At 34.4% G+C, this 21,755-nt stretch overlaps 1 protein-coding gene across 1 annotated transcript in view; it reads right to left on the bottom strand.

Annotated features, from left to right (window-relative positions):
- Positions 1-1,260: 1,260 nt before the first annotated feature.
- LOC150109273 (dolichyl-diphosphooligosaccharide--protein glycosyltransferase subunit 1) overlaps positions 1,261-21,755 on the bottom strand; it is a 156,357-nt gene continuing 135,862 nt past the window's right edge. Inside the window, exons 9-10 of the mRNA XM_090406891.1 lie at positions 16,951-17,196; positions 1,261-1,598 (exon numbers count right to left, since the gene is read on the bottom strand). Of these exons, the coding sequence (XP_090263017.1) occupies positions 1,416-1,598; positions 16,951-17,196 (429 nt within the window). The 3' untranslated portion in view covers positions 1,261-1,415. The remainder of the gene's footprint in view (positions 1,599-16,950; positions 17,197-21,755) is intronic.

Below are 21,755 nucleotides of genomic sequence, written 5' to 3' on the forward strand. Positions count from 1 at the left end.
AGAGCAATAATATATCTGAAGAGCTGGGAACTGAAACAATGAAATCTGGAAGAATATTTGAATCTTGATGGGCATCCAGCAATGCTGGAGTTGTAAATGCAACTCTAGCACTATAGGCTGTTCATTGGTAAAAGTGAATATCCAAGAGTAAAACTATTAGATTGTCTAATAAGTTGTATGAAAATACTTTTGCTTGATGACAAAAGCGAAAAACATAATGAACTTTTAAGTTCTTTCAATTTACTGAATTCTAAAACTTGGCCAAATGGTATGTGAGAAGCTCTGTAGATTGAAGGTGAACAACAATTAATAGAATTAAGCAGACTAATTAATGACATTCCAATAAACAATTTTCATGACATTGATATTTGAGATACTGAATATATAAAAAGCATGGATAATGTTATAAGAAAAAATTCTGAATGCAACTAATGTTAGTTCAGCAGGAGCTGAGAGAGGATTCAGCACCATGAACAATATTGCAGGTGTTAAGAGAGAAATGAGAAATTCTTTACTTATTGAGAATACAAGATACTTAATGAATCAGTTCAATAGGGAATTCACTGGAAGAGCTTGATGCAGCTCCTTATTTCAAATAATGGCTCAGAAAGGGCATCATTTAGCATAGCCACACCAAACAAAAGATCACTTTCACAATATCTAAAAGTCAACAAATTATCTGAAAGTTATTAGAATAATTTGCATTACCACTTATATCACTTAGTAAGCAGTTTTATAACAGATAATTTAGTTTAGATAATAAGAGGAAATTTTTTTTAATTTTTAATTTATGGCTTAATTTATATTACTGTACTGGTTAAATATTTTGATAATCACACCCTTGCATAAATAAATACTAGTTAAAGTTAGAAAATACCGTCTTTCAATTAATGTCCCATGCCATTGTTCGAGCAGTGGGGACCAGATGACTATTCCCTTTGGGGATGAAAAGGGAATGGATTTATTTATTTATAGAATTAAATAATGGGAATTACTGTGTTGATAGAAAAAGTGTCCTGTTAAAAATGTCCAACTGTTAATTCTTAGAATAACTTATCATTCTTTTTTTTATAAGAGATGCATGGCAAACGTATGTTCACAGATATGCTATTGGAAAGTCAATAACTGATATATTTACCTGGTAAATGTCAATGACCCATCAACCCATGAACTTGTTACACTACAATGCAACATCCAGAAAGCTGAGTGAATGTTATTTTTTTTTTTTTTTAATACTAATCAAAAGATGATGACATTGAAACAAATTGAAAATTTAATTTATTCTGTTCCCATAATATACAAACAATACTTTGGGGAAACATATATATAAAAATCAAGTGCACCATATGAGACAACTAAACAAATGTCCCATCATCATGTATGAAGAAGAAAGGGAAACATTTGTGATTAATCACCTAAAGTGTGCTCAGAAGTGTCTGCATTTTTTCAGCAATTTCTTCTTTTCTTTTAACAATAGCTCCTTCAGAATCAATATACTGTTGTTTGCTCATCTTATTGGAAATTAGCTTTTCAACCAAGGTTGTCTGTTGCTGAATCTGATCCTTAAGAGATTTATCATGACGCTGTAGCTCTCCAACCTATATAAACAGGGAAGGAAAAAACCTAATTAGCCTTGGTGTTTTATATATATATATATTATATAAGTGTAGCTGAATGAATAGCTATAGTATTCAATACTAAACACAAAGAGGAAAAAAATACATTTATTAAACTCACTAATATTCTGCTGTTAGATAGGGCCTCGCCTACTCCCTTATACGGGAATAAAAGGGCGTTAGCCGTTTTTTTTTTCTTCTTCTAATATTTTGCTGGTTTTTTACTTGCCACAGGCACACGGCACTAAACTAAGTAATTGGTAAAAATTTAAATTGTAACAACACCTAATGTCCTTATATAGTGCTCTCTCTATGGCTCAGATAACTACAAAGTTAATTTAGAGATGTCAGCTTAATTATTAAGCCTTAAAATGACAGTCTCTCAAATCTTTGGTAAATTAATGCAACCATACTTGTTGAGATTGAGAGAATGCTTCAGAGTTGATGCTGATTTCAAGGAATAGCCTTTCAGACCTGTAATGACTTATGTAATGTAGATGTTTTTCTTCATCTGATCCTACGTGAAGGAGTATTCAGAGCATGGTCTGCCAATCCCAACTTGCCATTCAGATAATCTTGGATGTAATTTTTGTGTTCAAGACAGATGTTTACTGATCTACCAGTCTATCCAAAGTAGGCTAAACTGCAGGTACATGGAACTTTATACACTCGAGGATGTAGCTGATCTTTAGGAGGAACTTATGAAGGTAACTAGATGAACGAAAGGTTTGAAAGCAGTCTGGAGATCAATATTTGCAGAGAACATTGGCTTTTTTTTTTCGTTAGAAAAATTAACATGCCTAATGATATTCATGATTAAAATGTCATTCCAGTCTTTTCAACTTACAGATTTAACTGTTGTTGGTTTTTACTTAAGTAACCTCCCAATAATGATGTTAGCCTATAGACAGCAGAGGAAATACATCTAGTATAAATTAAAAAAAAAAAAATGTCTACAAGTTAAAACCTGGTATTTATCATTCAAATACATCCAAGATAATCTGTATGCTCTGGATACTTCTTCACATAGAATCAGATGAAGAAAAATATGTATATTGCACAGAACTCATTACAGGTCTGAAGGCTATTTTTGGTATAGTTGCATTAATTTACTAAACATCTGGGAGACGTTTAGTAAATTAATGATGGGCATTTTAAGACCTAACGGTCAACTTCTCTAAATTAACTCTGTAGTTATCCGAACCATGGAGAATGGTATGCGAGATCATTAGGTGTCAGTTACAATTTAAATTGTTTCTACAATTACTTAGTTTAGTGTTATGTACCTGTCACAGTTATCGCTGTGTTCTGATGATACTGGGTAAAAAACAATGAAATAGGGAATGGATTAGAATGAAAAAAATGAAAATATTTTTTTCCTTTTGTTGACATTTTGGGAAAATATGAAGAAAACGACAGGACTAATAATGCTAAGTGCCATCTAGTTTATTATTTTTTTTTATGATAGTAAGGATGTTTACTAACACAATGTTCTAGCAAAAAAATATGCATTAATTCCCATGAAGAAATTACCCACAAATCAAGAAAATGATTAACTAATTACATTATCGAGAGGATTTGAAATAAAAAGTGAATACCTAGTGACGAGGATAAAAAAGGAGTATCCTGCAAGGAACAAAGCCAAACAATTTTCATTCATTCAATTCAGACAGGCAGCTACTGAAGAAATAGTGAAAGATATTGAAAACATGAACCAAATCTTAGAATAAATGGTAAAATATGAAAAATGAAAACTCCCTGATGGGCATTAGAAATAAAAAAGCAGTCCATGAAAAGACAAAACAAATATAAAAAATAATTTCTGAATAGCAAATTAGCATGTACTCATACAGAATAATAGAAAGAAACGTTAAGCTAAATGACACTATATAAAGTATATTATTAAGGATAGTGATAACGTAATATTCAAATAGTAAACATTAAGCTTGGTTCTTTATTATTATTATTAAGAGAGAGAGATCTTCAGGGAGTCAGGGACTCATTGAGTGGATGCTATCACCTACACAAGCTGTAACACTTTTCTTCAAATTCATTCACATTATCTGAAATCACCACCATACACATCAACATCATCAAATTCTTAATATGCACCCTCAGAGGGTGTACAGGATAATTATGATAGCACTACATGAAAAATTACGTCTTCACTAACTTCCAATCAACAAATTTCCTCCAAATTAATCTGTTATTTGTCAATACTTCAGCATTATCAGATCTTATATTTCTGTCTTTTAAGGCATTTTTTGCTGTATCAATCCATCTATATCTTGTTCTATCTCTGGGTCTTTTTCCTGCCAACCTGGCAAAGAAGACTTGTTTTGTTTATCTTTCCTCTCCCATTCTATTAAAGTAATCATACTACCTGAGATTAGCTCTACTAATCTCAGGTAGTATGTAAGGTAGTAACATTCCTGAATGCTGACAATGGCAAGTTCTTTCCTAATATCCTCCCTGATATAAAATGAAGGGATCAGAAAAGAATCTTGATATTATTATTATTAATGTTCACAAGTGTGTATACACAAAGTTAATCTAAGATGGCATTCTCTTAAATAGAATGAAGATGAAAGTAGCCCACAGGACCAAGTATAGGACTGATGTAGTTAGAAGTATCTCATTTTATCAGCTCCTACAAATAAACAATTTAGATGAACATTTTGATAAGAAACTGTCATGTAATATTGCATTGGACTATCACATGTGGTATTCCCCCCCCCCACCTTCCCAAGGATGATATATAAAACAGCAGAAAATAAATGGGAAGGGGGGGGGGGTCAATGACACATTGGCAAGGTGTAAGAGCAAAATATCCCAATGAAAGTTGTTGTTCCAGTTACAACTATATAGATGAAACATGTTAGCAGTGGAATGATCTCTGGAACTTACACTTCTCTGATCCACTGCTTATTTTGATATAATTAAAAATATCACTAGAATAAAGGACTCCCTTCCCAATCCCATTCAAGTCTTGATTTTCCAATGAGTATGCCAAGCCAGTTAAAAAAAAGAGTTAAACACTTAGTTTATCTCAAAACACTTAGTATACCACAAGTGTTTTGAGATAAAATCTTCATCTTCATTCTCACCTAATGCTCATAATATCTGCAAAACACTCTTAAACTCTCACTTCAAAACTTTTAAATCTGTTGTGCCTTCTGGTCCCTTGCAAAGGCCACTGGACAAAACTTCTGACATATATGTTTTTGGAGCATTCATTCATTTGGAGCAACTGTTGTTTAAGTTGTTGTTTTTGGAGTGTTCATTTGGATCAGTTGTTGTTTAAGAGTACACAGGGTTCATACAAAATTAGTATTGCTAAGAGTCAGAGAGAGAGGTTGAGAAGTAGGTTGTAGAAGGACAGAAAGAGGATGGATAAAAGGTGAGGAAGTCATTACAGAGCGCAGAGTGATGCAATGTAAAACGGTGGGAATGATAAGAATATGAATGAAAATCAGTCAGGATTAGGAAAACAGGGATGGTCAGAACAAAGAAAGAAGTGTACTACAGTAGAGAGAGAGAGCGAGAGAGAGTAAAGAACGATTGTGTTGATGGGATGGCCTCAAAGAGTGGAGAATTGTTATCTTTGTATACTAATGTATGGAGTATCCAAAATAAAGGGGTTGCGTTTATAGCAATGATCAAATCAGTACAACCAAAGACAACTGGCATAAATGAAACTTGATTAACTGAGGATGATATACTTTCAGGGCTTGAAATGGTGGGATACAAAATTTTTCAAAAGGATAGAAAGTATTGTTAATGACAGCAGTGGAACTGTGCCCTTCAAGAGTTGAAGTGGAAAATAGTATGAGTGAAGTGAAGTGAAACTGAGTGATGTTTGGTGTGAAACTGAGACCAATAGAATAGATTAGTATATCTAACAGGATGCTGTTATAGGCCAGGAAATGTGGAGAGTACTGATTGTGAAATGTTTAGACAAATTAGTTAGGCAAGTAAAAGGAAGCTTATTCTAATGGGAGATTTTAATTATAGGAATATGGATTAGAAAGAAGAGATAATGTATGGTAACAAAGAGGGGTGAATTTGTTGAGTTTCTATGGAATAACTACCTGAAGTAGCATATGATGGATGCAACATGAAGTTTATTGGTGTTAGATTTAGCGATATCTTCATAGAATGTAGTTGTGAATGAAGCATCAATGCTGCCACGTGATGGTGAAAGTAATCATGAGGTAGTGGTTTAGAAGGTAGTCAAACAAGAAAAAGTTATCAAGGTCTATATGTGGAACTATATGGTGGGTGATTATGAGAAGCACCATAGTCAAACTAGCATTGGGTTGATAATTTGTGTAGAAAAGATGTTGACAGTGCTGGAAAATTATAAAGTGGTATATAACACAAGCAATGCAATACTGAATACTAAAAGAGCACATAAATAAAGCAAATGTTTAACCTGTAAAAGGTCAAAGCTATATAACTGAGAGGAGACCTCCACATATCCTTTAAAGGAATGTGGAGAACCGACCAGGGCTTCTGACCTAATGTCCAATCCTCACCTTCTCGTGGTGCACCCTGTTGGGTATCTACTTTGATACTGAACGAACGAGGATGGGCTGGGAATTTGGGATTTAGCCGACCAAATTGTATTCTTATTGGTTAAACCAAAATAAAAAATGATGGTACAACATGACAAAATTTCATGCTGGCTGGGGCGTCGCCCGGTTAAACAAGGCCCCCGTTGTTTTCGCCAGGGAACCAGGGCGAACAGCGAAAAGTCAGCTACTGGAACAAATCTGAAAACAAACCCCAACTCAACATCACCAGAGTTAAAGATCGGTACTATCAACGTAAGAAGCCTGAATGGCAAAGAAATGGAGCTAGCTGAGGAATTAGATAAGTACCAGATCGACATAATAGGGGTAACAGAAACAAAAAAGACCAAAACTGGTGAGATCTTTCTGAGCAATAAATACAAAATGTTATATTCAGGCAATGACAATCAAGGAAAAGAAGGAGTAGCCATAGTATTCAACACAAAATACGAGGCTAATCTTCTTGAATGGCAGTCAGTCTCAAGTAGAGTAATGTGGGCAAATATGAGAATGGGGAACTGGACAATGAGACTTATTTGTGCCTATGGTCCCACAGAAGGTTCTACTAAGGTAGAAGTGGAGGAATTTTTTGAAGCTTTAGAAAAAGCAACTGACACAATGAAAAAGGAAAAGTTGGTCCTTGTTGGGGATCTAAATAGTAGAGTAGGAAATGATTGTGAGACATACAAAAATATTTTGGGAAAATTTGGAGAAAAGAGCAAAGCTAATAATAATGGCAAATATCTGTTGGATTTCTGCTCAGGACATGGACTGGTTATTACTAACACCATGTTCCAACATAAAAATGTGCACAAATTCACATGGAGAGAAGAGGCTAGGAATAAGAAAAGTCTCATTGACTATGTTATTGTTCAATAACATAGTCAATGAGACTATGTTATTGAAGGACTTTGGTCCCAAGGGAGGACTTTAGCAAGAATATAGAAAATAAATATCAAGAAGGTGGCAAAATATTCTGGAGGTTGTTGAAGAAGCTTAGGAATGGAGGAAAGAGTGCTGTAAAAGGAATTAGAGATGATAAAGGTGAAATGAAAACAGGAGAAAAAGATATCCTTGAAGTATGGAGTAATTACTTTGAAAAACTGCTAAATGAAAGAAGCAGTGATGACAGCACAGTGATAAAAAACACTGACCAGGCATGCAGTCAGGAATACATATCCATACTTGAAGTAGAAAAAGCCATCAAAGGCTTGAAATGTGGAAAGGCAGCAGGAGTAGATGATATTCGACCAGAAATGCTGAAGTATGGTGGTATAAGTCTTACAGTGGCTGCACTGCATAGTTCAGAAAGCCTGGACAGAGGGACGAATTCCCGATGATTGGAGTAGAGCTCTCATAGTACCCATATATAAAAAGGGAAATAAAACTGAATGTGAGAATTACAGAGGTATTTCCCTACTGAGTGTTCCTGGCAAGATCTATGCAAGTATACTTGAGAAACGGTTGAGAAGAATTGTGGAAGAAAAGCTTGGTGAAGAACAAGCTGGATTCAGGCCAAATAGAGGCTGTCAGGATCAGATCTTCACTTTACGACAAATAGTCGAGAAAGCATGGGAATATAACAAAGATCTGTATTTAAGTTTTGTCGATTTGGAAAAGGTATATGACAAGGTGCCAAGAGAGAAGCTATTCAATACGCTGCAGTTATATGGTGTCAATGGGGCATTATATCAAGCAATACTTAGTCTTTATTTGAGTTGTAAGTCAGCAGTTAGAATTGAAGGAAGTACAGGAAGATGGTTTAATGTTAAATCTGGTGTGAGACAAGGATGTACATTATCCCCTCTGTTATTCATTATCTATATGGATCACATTATGAAGGAATGTGGTATTAAACCTGATATCAAAATTGGAGATGTTAATGTCAGCTCTTTGCTTTATGCGGATGATGTTATACTTCTAAATAAATCCGCTACAAGTCTGCAAGATTCTCTGACTAAATTGAATAGCTGTTGTAATAGTTATGGTATGAAGGTCAGCAATAAAAAGACAAAGACAATGAAAATAGGCAGAATCATTGAAAATGTCAACTGTGTTGTGAATGGAGAACCTGTGGAACAAGTAAAACATTTCAGCTACTTAGGCACAATTTTTACTGAAGATGGTAAACTAAATATAGAAATAGACAACAGAATTAGCAAAGCTGGTATCGTGGGAAGTCAATTGAATAAATTCATATGGAATAAGAAAGAAATTAGTCGGGACACTAAATTAGCTGTATACAAGACTGTGTTCAAACCAATTTTAACTTATGGATCTGAGAGCTGGGTCAGAAGTAAAACACTTGACCAAAGACTAGAGACCGCAGATATGAGAGTCCTGAGAAAGATTAGAGGCGTGAACAGATGGCATCAATGGCAATATCATATTAAAAATGAGGATATTAGGAAAGAACTTGACATTGTCAGCATCCAGGAATGCATTAGCAGAGCTAATCTCAGATGGTATGGTCACTTAAATAGAATGGGAGAGGAAAGATTAGCAAAACAAGTGTTCTCTGCCAGGTTGGCAGGAAAACGACCCAGAGGAAGACCAAGATATAGGTGGATTGATACGGTACAAAGTGCCTTAGACGATAGAAATATAAGATCTGATAATGTTGGAGTCTTGACAAGTAACAGACTGATTTGGAGGAAAATTGTAGACAGGAAGTTAGTAATGATGTAATTTTTTTCATGTAGTACTATCATATCCTGTACACCCCTTGAGGGTACATGGCAGGAATTTGATGATGATGATGATGATTAACCTGTAACATAATTAAAATTAATAACTTAACACTTATATAATCAACAGTAATAAATTTTAATGAATTAAAGGTACAAATATTTCGTACTGGAAGTAACAGTACATCATCAGTGTAGAACAAATAGTTAAAGGAATGGAATACGAAGTACAGAACAGTCGGTGGATTACAATTAAAATTGTTGCCAAGTGCCAGAAAATTACTATTAATAAAATATTATTAAATAATTCTTAAAAACTATTTCATTAATGGTTACATAAGTTAAGAATCTCCCAAACTTTTTGGAGAGAGACAGAGAGAGAGAGAGACGGTCATTTCGATTCAAATTCGGCTAATGATAAAGGGCTTCGCAACTTTCTTTGAAAAGGTGTTCACATTTAAACTTGCACCTGTGGATAAGACAAGTTTTATCCCACTGGATATTATGTTTAGTATCAATACTATTGTTGTGCTAGACCAGACTTATGAGGTTTCATGTATTCAATATAATACCGACGTTCCTTCATTCTTTTTTTCCACAGAACGGCCTGTTTGTCCAAAGTATGTTAAATTACATTCACATAGTATCTGGTAAACACCAGCTAATGATAGGAGTGCCAGTTTGTCTTTTGTAGATGGCAACAAGTGAGAAATTTTGTTGATAGGAAGATAGGAAAATATGTGGGAATAACATGATACTTCTTCAAAATTCTGCCAACGAGTTCTGAGATACCTGAAATATAAGGGATTGGAACTCTGCAGTCTGTTGAAGAATCCTGTGATGTTGGAACATAGGAGTCAATTATCTGCTGGATCTGATTAGGGTTGTAACCATTAGATTCTATTAACTTTTTTATAGTGAAAAGTTCTTGTTGTAAGCTTAAGGGGAATGAGCACACTTTATGTGCTCTATTAAAATTCGACACAATTTCTTGAACAAATCAAGGATGTTCAAATCAAAGAGCCTGACTTGCTAATCAGTTTTGATATTGTTTCCCTCTTTACCAATATTCCATTAGTTGACACTGACAATTTACTATATGATGATTACCCTCCAGATATTGCAAAGATTTTTGAATTTGTTATACATTCAGGATATTTCAGCTGGAAAAACAAGATCTACAAATAAGTTGAAAGTCTACCCAAGTTATCATGGGTAGCCCTCTGTCTCCACCTCTAGCAAACTATTTTTTGAATCATCTGGAAGACACCTTGTTCTCATCCACTCATCTCCAACCCTCTCTTTGGTTTCATTATGTCGATGATGTCTTTGCTATTTGGCCACATGCTGAAGAGGAACTTACGACATTCCTACAACAGATAAATAGCCTTCACTCATGCATTCAGTTCACCACGGAAAAAGAAAAGGCATAGTTTACCATTCTTGGACATCCTCTGGTACTTTATCAACCAGTGTCTATCGAAAACCTACTTTTACTGGCAGATACATTCATCAAAAGTCTGCTCATCACACCTCTCAAAAAATCGGTGTTATCAAATCTTTAATTAATAGAGCACATAAAGTGTGCTCCTATCCCTTAAGCTTACAACAAGAACTTTTCACTATAAAAAAAGTTAACAGAATCTAATGGTTACAACTCTAATCAAATTCAGCAGATAATTGACTCCTATGTTCCAACACCACAGAATTCTTCAATAGACCGCAGAGTTCCAATCCCTTATATTTCAGGCATCTCAGAACTCGTTGGCAGAATTTTGAAGAAGTATCATGTTATTCCCACATATTTTCCTATCTTCCTATCAACAAAATTTCTCACTTGTTGCCATCTACAAAAGACAAACTGGCACTTCTATCATTAGCTGGTGTTTACCAGATACTATGTGAATGTAATTTAACATACTTTGGACAAACAGGCCATTCTATGGAAAAAAGAATGAAGGAACATCAGTATTATATCGAATATATGAAACCTCATAAGTCTGGTCTAGCACAACATAGTATTGACACTAAACATAATATCCAGTGGGATAAAGCTTGTCTTCTCCACAGATGCAAGTTTAAATATGAATACTTTTCAAAGAAAGTTGCGAAGCCCTTTAACACTGGGCAAATTTGAATCGAAATAACTCTCTCCTCCCAAAAGTTTGGGAGATTCTTATCTTATGTAACCACCAATGAAATAGTTTTTAAGAATTATTTAATAATATTTTATTAATAGTAATTTTCTAGCATGCGGCAGCAATTTTAATTGGTAATCCACCGACTATTCTGTACTTTGTATTCCATTACTTTAACTGTTTGTTCTACACTGATGATGAACTGTTACTTTCAGTACGAAATATTTGTACCTTTAATTCATTAAAGTTTATTACTGTTGGTTATATACGTGTTAAGTTATTAATCACATAAATAAAGGCAGTACAAGACAGTTTACAGTGAACAGATGCATGAAGAATATAGACTGCAGGCTGGAAAAGTAAAAAACATGGTTAAAAAAAAAAAAAAGAATATGGGAGGAGATTGGCCAGTCAGGTAAAGCTAATCCAAGGGTATTTTTCTGCAATGTGGAGGAAAAATAATTATAGTAGGTTGATAATGGTAGATAGTATGGTAACAGAATATCCTATCCTTCTTGTCTATCCTAGGATGGGTTTAGCCCCTCCTGATGAGCGGTTACTGGCGTATTAATGCAGCCGGTTCGCTACTCCTATGCTGCATCCCCCTAAGGGTGATGTTCATGACTAATCCGTGTGTGTTCACGGGTCCAGTTTGCCTGCTTGTGGGATGAAAAACCCCAGATAAACTAGGGTGGGGAACCTGCTGTCCACAATCCAAGACTGGCTAACTCTGCTATGGCTGAGGAAGATCCTTAAGCTCCTCACATCATCGACGGTAATCGAATCTAGGACACTCCTTCCCCAGGCATATGGTTGTGAAGCGCATAGCCACTAGGCTAATTGTGTGAACATAGCAGAATAACCATAGCAAATAATATAGTGGAATTATTAAATGAACACTTCATCAGTGTACCATATTTACTCGAATATAACTCGCCCTCATTTATATCTCACACCCCTGATTTTACTTATGAAAAAAAGAAATTAAAAAGTTCACCTCGCACATGAAAAAAATTTAAACAGTGATGCACCATCATGCTTGCAATTACTGCAGATGGAAGAAAGTTGCCTCCTTACATAGTATTCAAAAGGAAAACAATACAGAAAGGGAGAAATTTCCCACTGAATTTATGTAAGTGTTCTGGAAAAAGGTAGTGTTCAGGATGGACACTACAATTGTTCAAGATTGGATTAGAACAGTTTGGAACAACTGGCCAGGGATCTTATTTTGATGCCCAGTTCTCCTCGTGTGGAATAGCTGCTGCAGACACTTAGGACCTGAAATAGTAGAACAACTTTCTGATGTGGCTGAAGACTGAAAGGGAAATTTCGACCTGGAATTCACATAAGAATTCAGGAAAAAGGGTGGATGGACATTAAAATGGTTTGCGATTGAATTAGAACATTTAGGACAATTGGCCAGGGGCCTTATTTCGATGCCCGACTCTCTTCGTGTGGGAGAAAAAAACTAAGTGTCCATAGTTTCCATGGACACTTAGGACCTGAAATAGAAAAACAACTTTCTGATGTGAAGAGCAACGTGGCTGTTATTCCTGATGGTCTTACATCTTGTCTACAACCCTTGGATGTATCGGTCAACAACTTATTCAAGGACTATGTGCGAAAATTTTACAATATGAAGTGGATGGCAGCCAGTGGCTACGACCTGACTCCGGCAGAGAAGATGAAGAGACCATCTTTAGAACTGTTGATTTTGAGAGCTTGGGACACGATTTCATCATAAATAATTGCCAAGAGTTTTTTAAAAACCAGCATTTCTAATGCCCTGGATGGGAGCGAGAATGACTCCATTAAGGTAGACCTTCACAATGCATGTGAGGAAACCGCTCTCAAGTCAAGACCAGAAGTAGTGTTAGCGAATAGTAGATTCTTGATAAGTCATATCCATTTTCAGTTTTTTTTTTTTTTTTTTAAATCATGGTGATCTTATGATTCCAAAATGATAAAAGGACAAGCAATAATGAAATTGTTTTAATTTAATTACAGAAGCATTGTCACTAAAGATTCAAATATATCTAGATCTGATGAAAGTGAGCAGCTGATCGTGTAAATAACGGTGATAATTAAAATTAAGATGCACTCGTTTTATAAACAATGATAGCAATTATAAATTGTAATGAATACTAAAAATTTAATTATAAACATCAACTTACTTTCTGAAAGATGTGGTGAAGAAGGGTGTGAGGAGTAGATTTTTATGTGAAGAGTTGTTAGTGAGTGGAATGCAAGGAGGGTAAATAACTTCAAAGCTCATTATGATAGACGTGTTGCTAGTTGAGTGGGCCTGCCACGATGAATCTGTTGAAATTATGGAGGTTACCAAAATAATAATAATAATAATAAATAATAATGTATGCTTCCTAATATGTGCCTGTTAATGCCAAATCAACAGCAAAATCATCAAACCTGCTTCTCTCTTCCTCTTTCACTTTATCTGCCAGATCTGTGGAATAGCTTTCATTTTAAAGTGCTTCTCAACAACTACAACCTGTGGCTTTTGAAAAATACAAAAATGAAAAACATGACTAACAATTCATTCACACTAATTGCAATTAGTGTGAATGAATTTTGCAATTTTGTAATTGCAATTCATTCACACACAACATCCAATGGCAATCCATTCCATTCATGCAGCACTATGAGAGAAAAATCTAGCCCTCACCCATTTCTTGACGGCATTCATTCTCATCTTCCAAGAATGCCCTCGTTTCCCCACTTTCCACAAAATGAAAAATTCCATCAACTGAAATCCTCTATGGCCCTTTCAGAAGTTTGTAAGTTTCAATCATATCACCCCTCTTTCTCCTGTTTGCTAGTGTCTGTGGTCTACAGATACTCAATCTATTTTCATAATCAGTATTTCACAATCCCAATATCATTTTTAACACTCTCCTTTGCACTCTCTCTCCATTGTATCAGAATCACTAAAGAACAAGGAGACCAAACCTGTGCAGAATAGTCCAAATTAGGTCTCCAAATGATATCTTTATCTTTACATGTCAAAGTTTGTTTCAGCATTACCATTATCCTCTGAGTTGTGTTTGCAATCTTTGCTATATGGCCCTTGAACTTCAACTTCCTATCTACTAAAACTCCAAGATCCATAGTGTGATCAGTTTCTTCTAGTATAATCCCACCAATATAATATGATATTGGATATCTAATCTGACCAAAGTGCATGACTTTAATTTACTAATATTGAACTGATAGCTATTTCCCCATGTTCACAATTCCAACCTATTCAACTCATTCTGCAAATACTGCATATCAGCTGCATTCCTGATTCCTTACCAATCTTTGCATCATCAACAAATAGCTGAATGTTGCCTCTCAAATCCTTCCCAATGTCAATGTACAAATTGAATAACAATGGACCAAGGACCGATCCTTGTGGTAAACCACTAGTTGCTTTAAATCTTGTAGACTTACATCCTCCATATACCACTTTTTGATATGTGTCAGTTAGCCATCCTCTTACTCATGCTAATATTGTATAATCTAAACCAGGGGTCGCCAAACTTCTTTGACCGTCGACCCCTTCAAGAGTTTCTCGAACCCCTCTATTTTACTATTACGTAATTATTACAGGACAAACAAAAAAAGATGCTTATGTGAGTTTTTAGATTGTTTATTTTATAGTTACAATGTTTATCGTATGTATAATATAGTATATATTATTATATTGGCTTAACGTCAAAGGGATACATTTTTGACGTCCTTCTTAACATTACATATTTGATAGGAGGGATAAATAATATATAAAATTTAATTTAGATAAAATAATAATACAACCTTCCTATAGGTATATATAGGATGTACCACGGGTGGGAACCACGGACATCCGTTTATTGGTAAATACGTCATTTTGGCCTACATGATTGGCCTCCGTAACTATTTTCATGACCTTGCTCCATCTTACAGGTCCTATTCATGTCACTGTTCCCACGATTCACTCTTAATTGTGTTGTCATTCAGAATGGAGGTAATTCAAGTTATCCGAATTAAATATTACCCGTATGATGATTTCTTATATTTTTCTATTGACCCCCAATCAACTCCTGAGCCCGAATCGACCCCTAACAATGTTATATCGACCCCTGGGGGGTCAATATCGACCACTGATCTAAACCAATATTCTCCAATTTATGCAGCAGCAGTCTTCCATGCTGTGAAAAGTCTTAGCTAAATCGAAACGTATCATGGTGTATCCATTCCCCTTGTCTAACTCAATGGCAATATTATTATAGAATGTGAAACAAAAAACATGACCTTCCCTTAGTAAACCCATTTCTGAATGCAAAACCAAACCAACTTTTCCAAAATCTTCACCACCACCACTCCTGAGATACTGATTGGTCAATAGTTGGTTATATTGTCTTTGCATCACCCCTGTGCAAATTGGATTACTATACATTCTTTCCATTCTTGCAGAATCTTCCCTGTTCTGACACTTATATTAAACAGCCTAGTCAAAGGAATAGCCAGTTCAGCTGAACACTCTTTTAGCATCCATGCTGATATCCCATCAGTCCCTATTATTGAATTCTTATTCAGTTTGTGCAACAGCTCTGATACCACCTCCTCATATACCTGAGTTTCTTCATTCAGTGAAGAGGTAGCAGTGAGCACAATGTTGCAAACACCAAGTTGACAGCTTTTAGCAAAATGGACACTTGTTTGTTGAAATGAATGCATCTGCATCTATCACCCTTGCACAATTTGCATTCAGTAGAGTTATTCTTTCATATTCATTCTTTCTTTTACTTGCAGCATAATGAGAGAATTCTTTGGAGTTATCTTTAGCTTGCAGAGCCAGTTTCTTTTCATACTCATACTTAGCTTTCCATACAACAGTTGTGACTCTTCTACCCTGCTGTTTAAAATTTTCATAATGGACACCAATATGCACATGGTACTCCTTTGACATCCTTTTCTTACGAATCTGTCTTAATAAGATTACACATTCATTTCACCCCTGCTCTATTTTTTCTTCAAACACTAGGGACACATTCTTATATTGCATCATTTAAGTATTTTTTAAACACTGTCTATGCACTATTGATATCCTTCCCATCCACAACTGATATCATGGTGAAGAATCCAGAATACTCCTCAGTCAGTCATAATTTCCTGTTTTATAGTTACACAAAACACACACACACCGAATCCCAGTATTTCACTTATATGCAAGAAATAACTTTTTTTAATTTCAGTTAAAAGTAATGCTTGATGAAAAAAAAAAAACAAATCTCCAAAAACCATTAATAGCTATCAACACTTGATAGTGATATAAAAATAATGCACCACAGCACAGTTATAATACACAAATCAGTATAAAACAACAAGATCATATGATGCTAAGCTGCCTAATCTTTATCATATTTGTGTTTACATAAGCATTTACCATACTTGCACCCTTCAAATTACATTAAACTCTTGATAACATACAAAATATACTGTAATTTGAAAATTGGCAATGCCTATATCACAAACTAAATATGACAGAAAACTAAGACAACAATTTTGAATTCATCACAAGAGATTACTAAATGTCAGAATCATCTAGTTTTGTTTCAGAATCACAAACTGCATTATGTTCTTTTGGAAACTTATTGAAGTATCCTGTATAGTCATGACAGAATTACAGTAATCCTCCTCCCCACAATGATTCAACATGCATTTAAACTCCCAATAAAAACAAATATGGAAAGAGATATCACAAACTAACTGTATTTACTGATTTCTACCCTATTACATATCAGATAAGATAAAAATAACTAGAACTAGTTATCTGGTGAAGATCAGAAGATAGTCACACCACAGATTACCTAATTTCTGAACATTAAGCTGCTCTACCATGGATTCTTACATTTTGTGTAATTTAATTTTAGTGCATTCAAAACTGAGTAACTACCTTTTCAGCTGATTCCGAGCCTTCATGTTTCAATTTGTTCAACAAATCAGAAATTGCCTGAGACTCATTCTTATGGTCATTGTTTAGCTTCTTCAGCATTGTCTGGAATGCAACAAGATCTTTGGAAGTTTTAAATTTGTTGATTGCCTCATCATAACGTGCATATATATCTGCTCTTTTGTCATGGTGATTATGAACATGTTCAGCAAGTCCTGATACTCTAAGCTTACTCTCCTTTTGCAGATCCTAGAATAGTAAAAATAGTTTGGAAAATATTTTTTCAACTAGATCAATTCAGAATAATATATTCTATAAACTTAAAATTAGCAAATATTAGGTTTACAAGATTTATAATGGAATTTATTAATATTATTTTATGGTACTGCTTAAGAGTCAAAGCAAGATAACTGAGAGGAGACTTCCACATAGCCTTTAAGGAATGTGAAGAACTGACTAGGGCTTCTGATCTAATGTCCAAATCTACATCTTCACATGGTATGTCCTTAGTAGTTATCTACCGGGTATGGAACGAATGAGTATAGGCTGGCAATTTGAGACTTAGACAACAAAACTGTACTCTATATTGGTTTAAAACATGGAACATGAGATTTCATATGGCAGCACGGTAGTGTTTTAGTCAGGGAACCATCAACATAAGAAGTATCAATGGAAAGGAAATCAAACATGCAGTAAAACTGAAAAAGTACCATGTAGACTTATGTAACTGGTGTTACTGAGACAAAGAAGACTAAAACAGGTGAGATTCAACTAAATAATAAATACAAGATGTTATATTTGGGCAATAATGATCAAGGAAAGGAAGGAGTAGTGACAACACGAAACACGAAGATAAACTCCTTGATTAGAAGGCAATTTCAAATAGTTATGCAGGCAAAACTTCTGAGTGAGGAAATGGACAAAGAAATTTATTTCTGCCCATGGTCCCACAGAAAGTTCTAAGGAAAATGTGGAGAAATTTTTCAAATCATTAAAGCATGCACAGCTGACATAAAAAAGAATCTTGTTGGAGATCTAAACAGCAAAGTAGGAAATGAATCCCACCACGCATACCAAGATGTTTTGGAAAAATTTGGAGCAAAGGACAACAAGGCTGATAATAATGGCATGTACCTGCTAGATTTCTGCTCAGGATAGTCATCACCAACACCATGTTTTAATATAAAGATGTCCACACAAGTTTGCATCATGCAGAGAAAACAAGAAAAAAGAAAAGTTGCACTGATTATGCTATTGTTGATAGCAATATCTTTATGCTAGCTCAGGACAAAAGTTAAAGGATTTGAAATTGGAAGTGATCATCACTTAGTTTTAAGTAGGATAAAAATGAATATTGCATTGAAAAGAACAACCTATAAGAAAGTTTTAAAAATTAAGGTCGAACAGCTTTTACAAGAGAACTGTTGACTAAATTATACAAACAAGACCTTGGAGTCTCAGTGGCAAACTGAAGAAAACATTGATTCATTCAGCTTTGGAAGAATATAGTTTTTGTTTTTCAATTCTTGTCTGCAGTGGACAGAAGAAGTTAAAGAAGCAATCCTGAAAATAAGTTGGTAGCGCCCTAAGAGAATACAGAGAAAAATACAGGTAATCCTCGTATAACGCGGATGTTAGGTTCCACAGAAATGCAGTGTTATGCGAGACTCAGATCATATAGAAAAAGTAGGGTTATGTTCCGAAATCGTTTTTCTTTTAAATTATATAAACAATGACATATCCAACAAAAATATATTTTTATTTAATTCAGGTAATTCATGTAAGTTAAGAAAACAAACTATGAAACAAATACATAGTATAAAATTATAAAAAATTATAAATTGTACGTAAACTTCATTGCATATAATATATAAATGTTTTAGGCAAAAGAAAATAAAGTGTATATTTTAATCGTCATCACTCTCTTCAAAACTAACATTTTGCAGATGTTCTTTATTTACGAGTGGCTGGACGTAGTCATCACTTGAATTATCTTGGACATCATTTGTATAATTCTCATTGCATACTTTGGCTGGTTTAGTTATCAAGAAGTCAGTAATAAGACCGTGCTTACCACTATACTGTAATTTTTTTATTAAGTTCATAATACGGCGCTAAACAAATATCCAGTTGTCTCGGGAATTTTCCGGAGCATTCTATTGAGAGATCATTATCCATAAAATAACTTTCTTGCTAAGTCCGATCCTCCTGCTAATTTCTTTAAACTGAATTCTTTAATGGATTCATCACAATCAGAATCTTCGGCAGAACTTTCCCTGCCATTTGGTTCGCCATCATCTATTAATTGTACCAGTTCCTCCTCATTTAAATTTATTTCCCCATCAATTAATTCACTAATTTCGTTTTTAACCATATTGCAAAAAAGCAGTCTAAGTGGCCATTACTATAAAAATAATTTTTTTTTACATAAAAAAAAAGCATTACATATTGTATGTAACTCACCAAAATATAAAGTGCTCAGCTTGAGATTAACACACTTATGATTTTTAATGAGCTTTCCTGGCAGAAAGCGAAGACAAGTTTCAACAATAAACACTTTATACGATAAACAATTGACGTACATGCATGCTAAAGGGTATTTTCCTCTAATATAAATTCGCTATAAATTATATAAACTATATAATTTATAAACTATAAATATATTTATATACTATAAATAATTTATTTATAGTATATAAATATAAACTATAAATAATTTATAGTTTATATAATATATAAACTATAAATTATAATCACATGCGCGATACGGGCAGGCACAAATTTATCGAAGATAAAATTTGATTTTTAAGTCTTGCATAAAAATATATGAAAAGATGAAGGGTTACTATAGTTTGCAGACCGTCTCATATTGAAACCACGTGTATAAGTGCCGCGTTCAACAAGGGATATTACAATTTGTAGACTGTGTTATATCGAAACCGCGTTATACGAGGGTTACCTGTATAAGCAAAGTAAACTATGAGTAAAAGTAGCTGAACAAAAGTCATGGGAAGACTTTCGTAAGAATGGAAGATCAGAAAGCTTAGAAAATGGAGTACTGAAAAAGAAATCAAAGATAACAAAGAAAAAGATATCAAAGATGACATGAAAACCGAACATAAAGATATTCCAGATGTCTGGAATAATTACTGTGAGAGACTGTTAAATGAAGCAAGCAGTAACAAAACATTCATGAGGAAGGCAAAGAGGAATATACCTATCAATATTTGAGGTTGAAAAACTACCAAAAGTCTGAAATGTGGAAAGGCAGCTGGTGTAGAAGATATTCCACCATAAATGCTCAACTATGTAAGTATAAAACTTTTTCAGTGGCTACACTGCATAATTCAGAAGGCCTGGTCAGAACATCATCTATTCCAGATGACTGAAATAGAGCTCTCATACTTCCCAAAAGGAGAATAAAAATTAATGTGAGAATTACAGATGGATTCAGGTCAAAAAGAGGTTGTCAAGATATTTTCACTTTACAACAAATAGTTGAGAAATCATGGTAATATAACTTGAGTTTTTGATTTGGTAAAAGCATACAAGATGCTCAGAGAAAAGCCTTCTAAAACATCAGTAGGTGGAGTAAATGAAACATTATACAGAACAATAAATAGTCTATATTTAAGTTGCAAGTCAGCAGTTAGAACTGAAGAAAATAAGAATGATGATGTAAAATCAGGTGTAAAACAAGGATGTACTCTATATCTACTTTTCTTTATCTACATGACTTGCATTATGAAAGTAGCATTAAACCTTTTGTTAGAATTGGAGTGTGAAACTTAACTCTTTGCTTTATGCAGATGATGTACTCCTAAACACACCCAGTACAGGTTTCAAGATTCCTGAACTAAACTGAATATCAGCTGTAACATAGAAAACTTCAGCTGTATTATCAATGAAGAACAAAATATTTCAGATCTTTATGTGCAGTTTTTAGTGAAACTGGCAATTAAATATGGATTCACAGTGAAGAATTTATGGAGACACAACACATGTGTTAGAATAAATGCTTTACTTAACATTAGAAAAGTCACATTCAACATTTTGATCTCTATATTGAGATCATCATCAGGAAAAATGTTGAATGTGACTTTTCTAATGTTAAGTAAAGCATTTATTCTAACACATGTGTTGTGTCTCCATAAATTCTTCACTGAATATATACATATGTATAAGATACAAGCTACATGACATTGCACTATACAAAAGCAAAATGAATCTAAATGCTTGTTAATCTTTTAACCTAGCTTGACCCCTTGTGGGAAAAAATAAATAAATATGATTTTCTTCTGGGGGTGTTCTGGTAGCTATAAGGGTTGAAGATGGGTCCTCCACATTCTTGGAATGATTAATCCGTCATTTTTGTTCAGGTGTGGAAAATGCTTTAGCATTTCACACACTTCTTTGAAATTTCTCTCAAACCAGGATTTAATGCAGTGCAAGGACTTGGTGCCTTTCCAGTCAATTCTGTGGGATGTTTGGAGCGTGTGGTCTGATAGGCCTGTTTTACCATGGTGGAGGTATTTAAAGTGTCGTTAGTGTTTGTCTTTTCTGATTGGGATAGTGCATTCTATTTCCCCTATATAAGGTAGGTTACAGGTACACTGGATTTTGTATACCTCTGAGTGTGCCAGGTATGGAAGAGGATTTTTAGAAGAGCTAAGTAAATTTCTTAATTTTGTCAGGGGATTTTGAAGGTAGTCCATTGTATTTATGTAGTGTTCTATTTTTTCTGAAATGCTTATGATACAGGGTATGGACGTGGCATTCTTGTAATCTTTTGTTTTTAGTGGCATTTT

Source organism: Typopeltis vanoorti, chromosome 2 (genome assembly GCF_054136105.1).
Source record: "Typopeltis vanoorti isolate ZY-2024b chromosome 2, IOZ_Tvanoo_1.0, whole genome shotgun sequence".
NCBI classification, from domain to species: domain Eukaryota; kingdom Metazoa; phylum Arthropoda; class Arachnida; order Uropygi; family Thelyphonidae; genus Typopeltis; species Typopeltis vanoorti.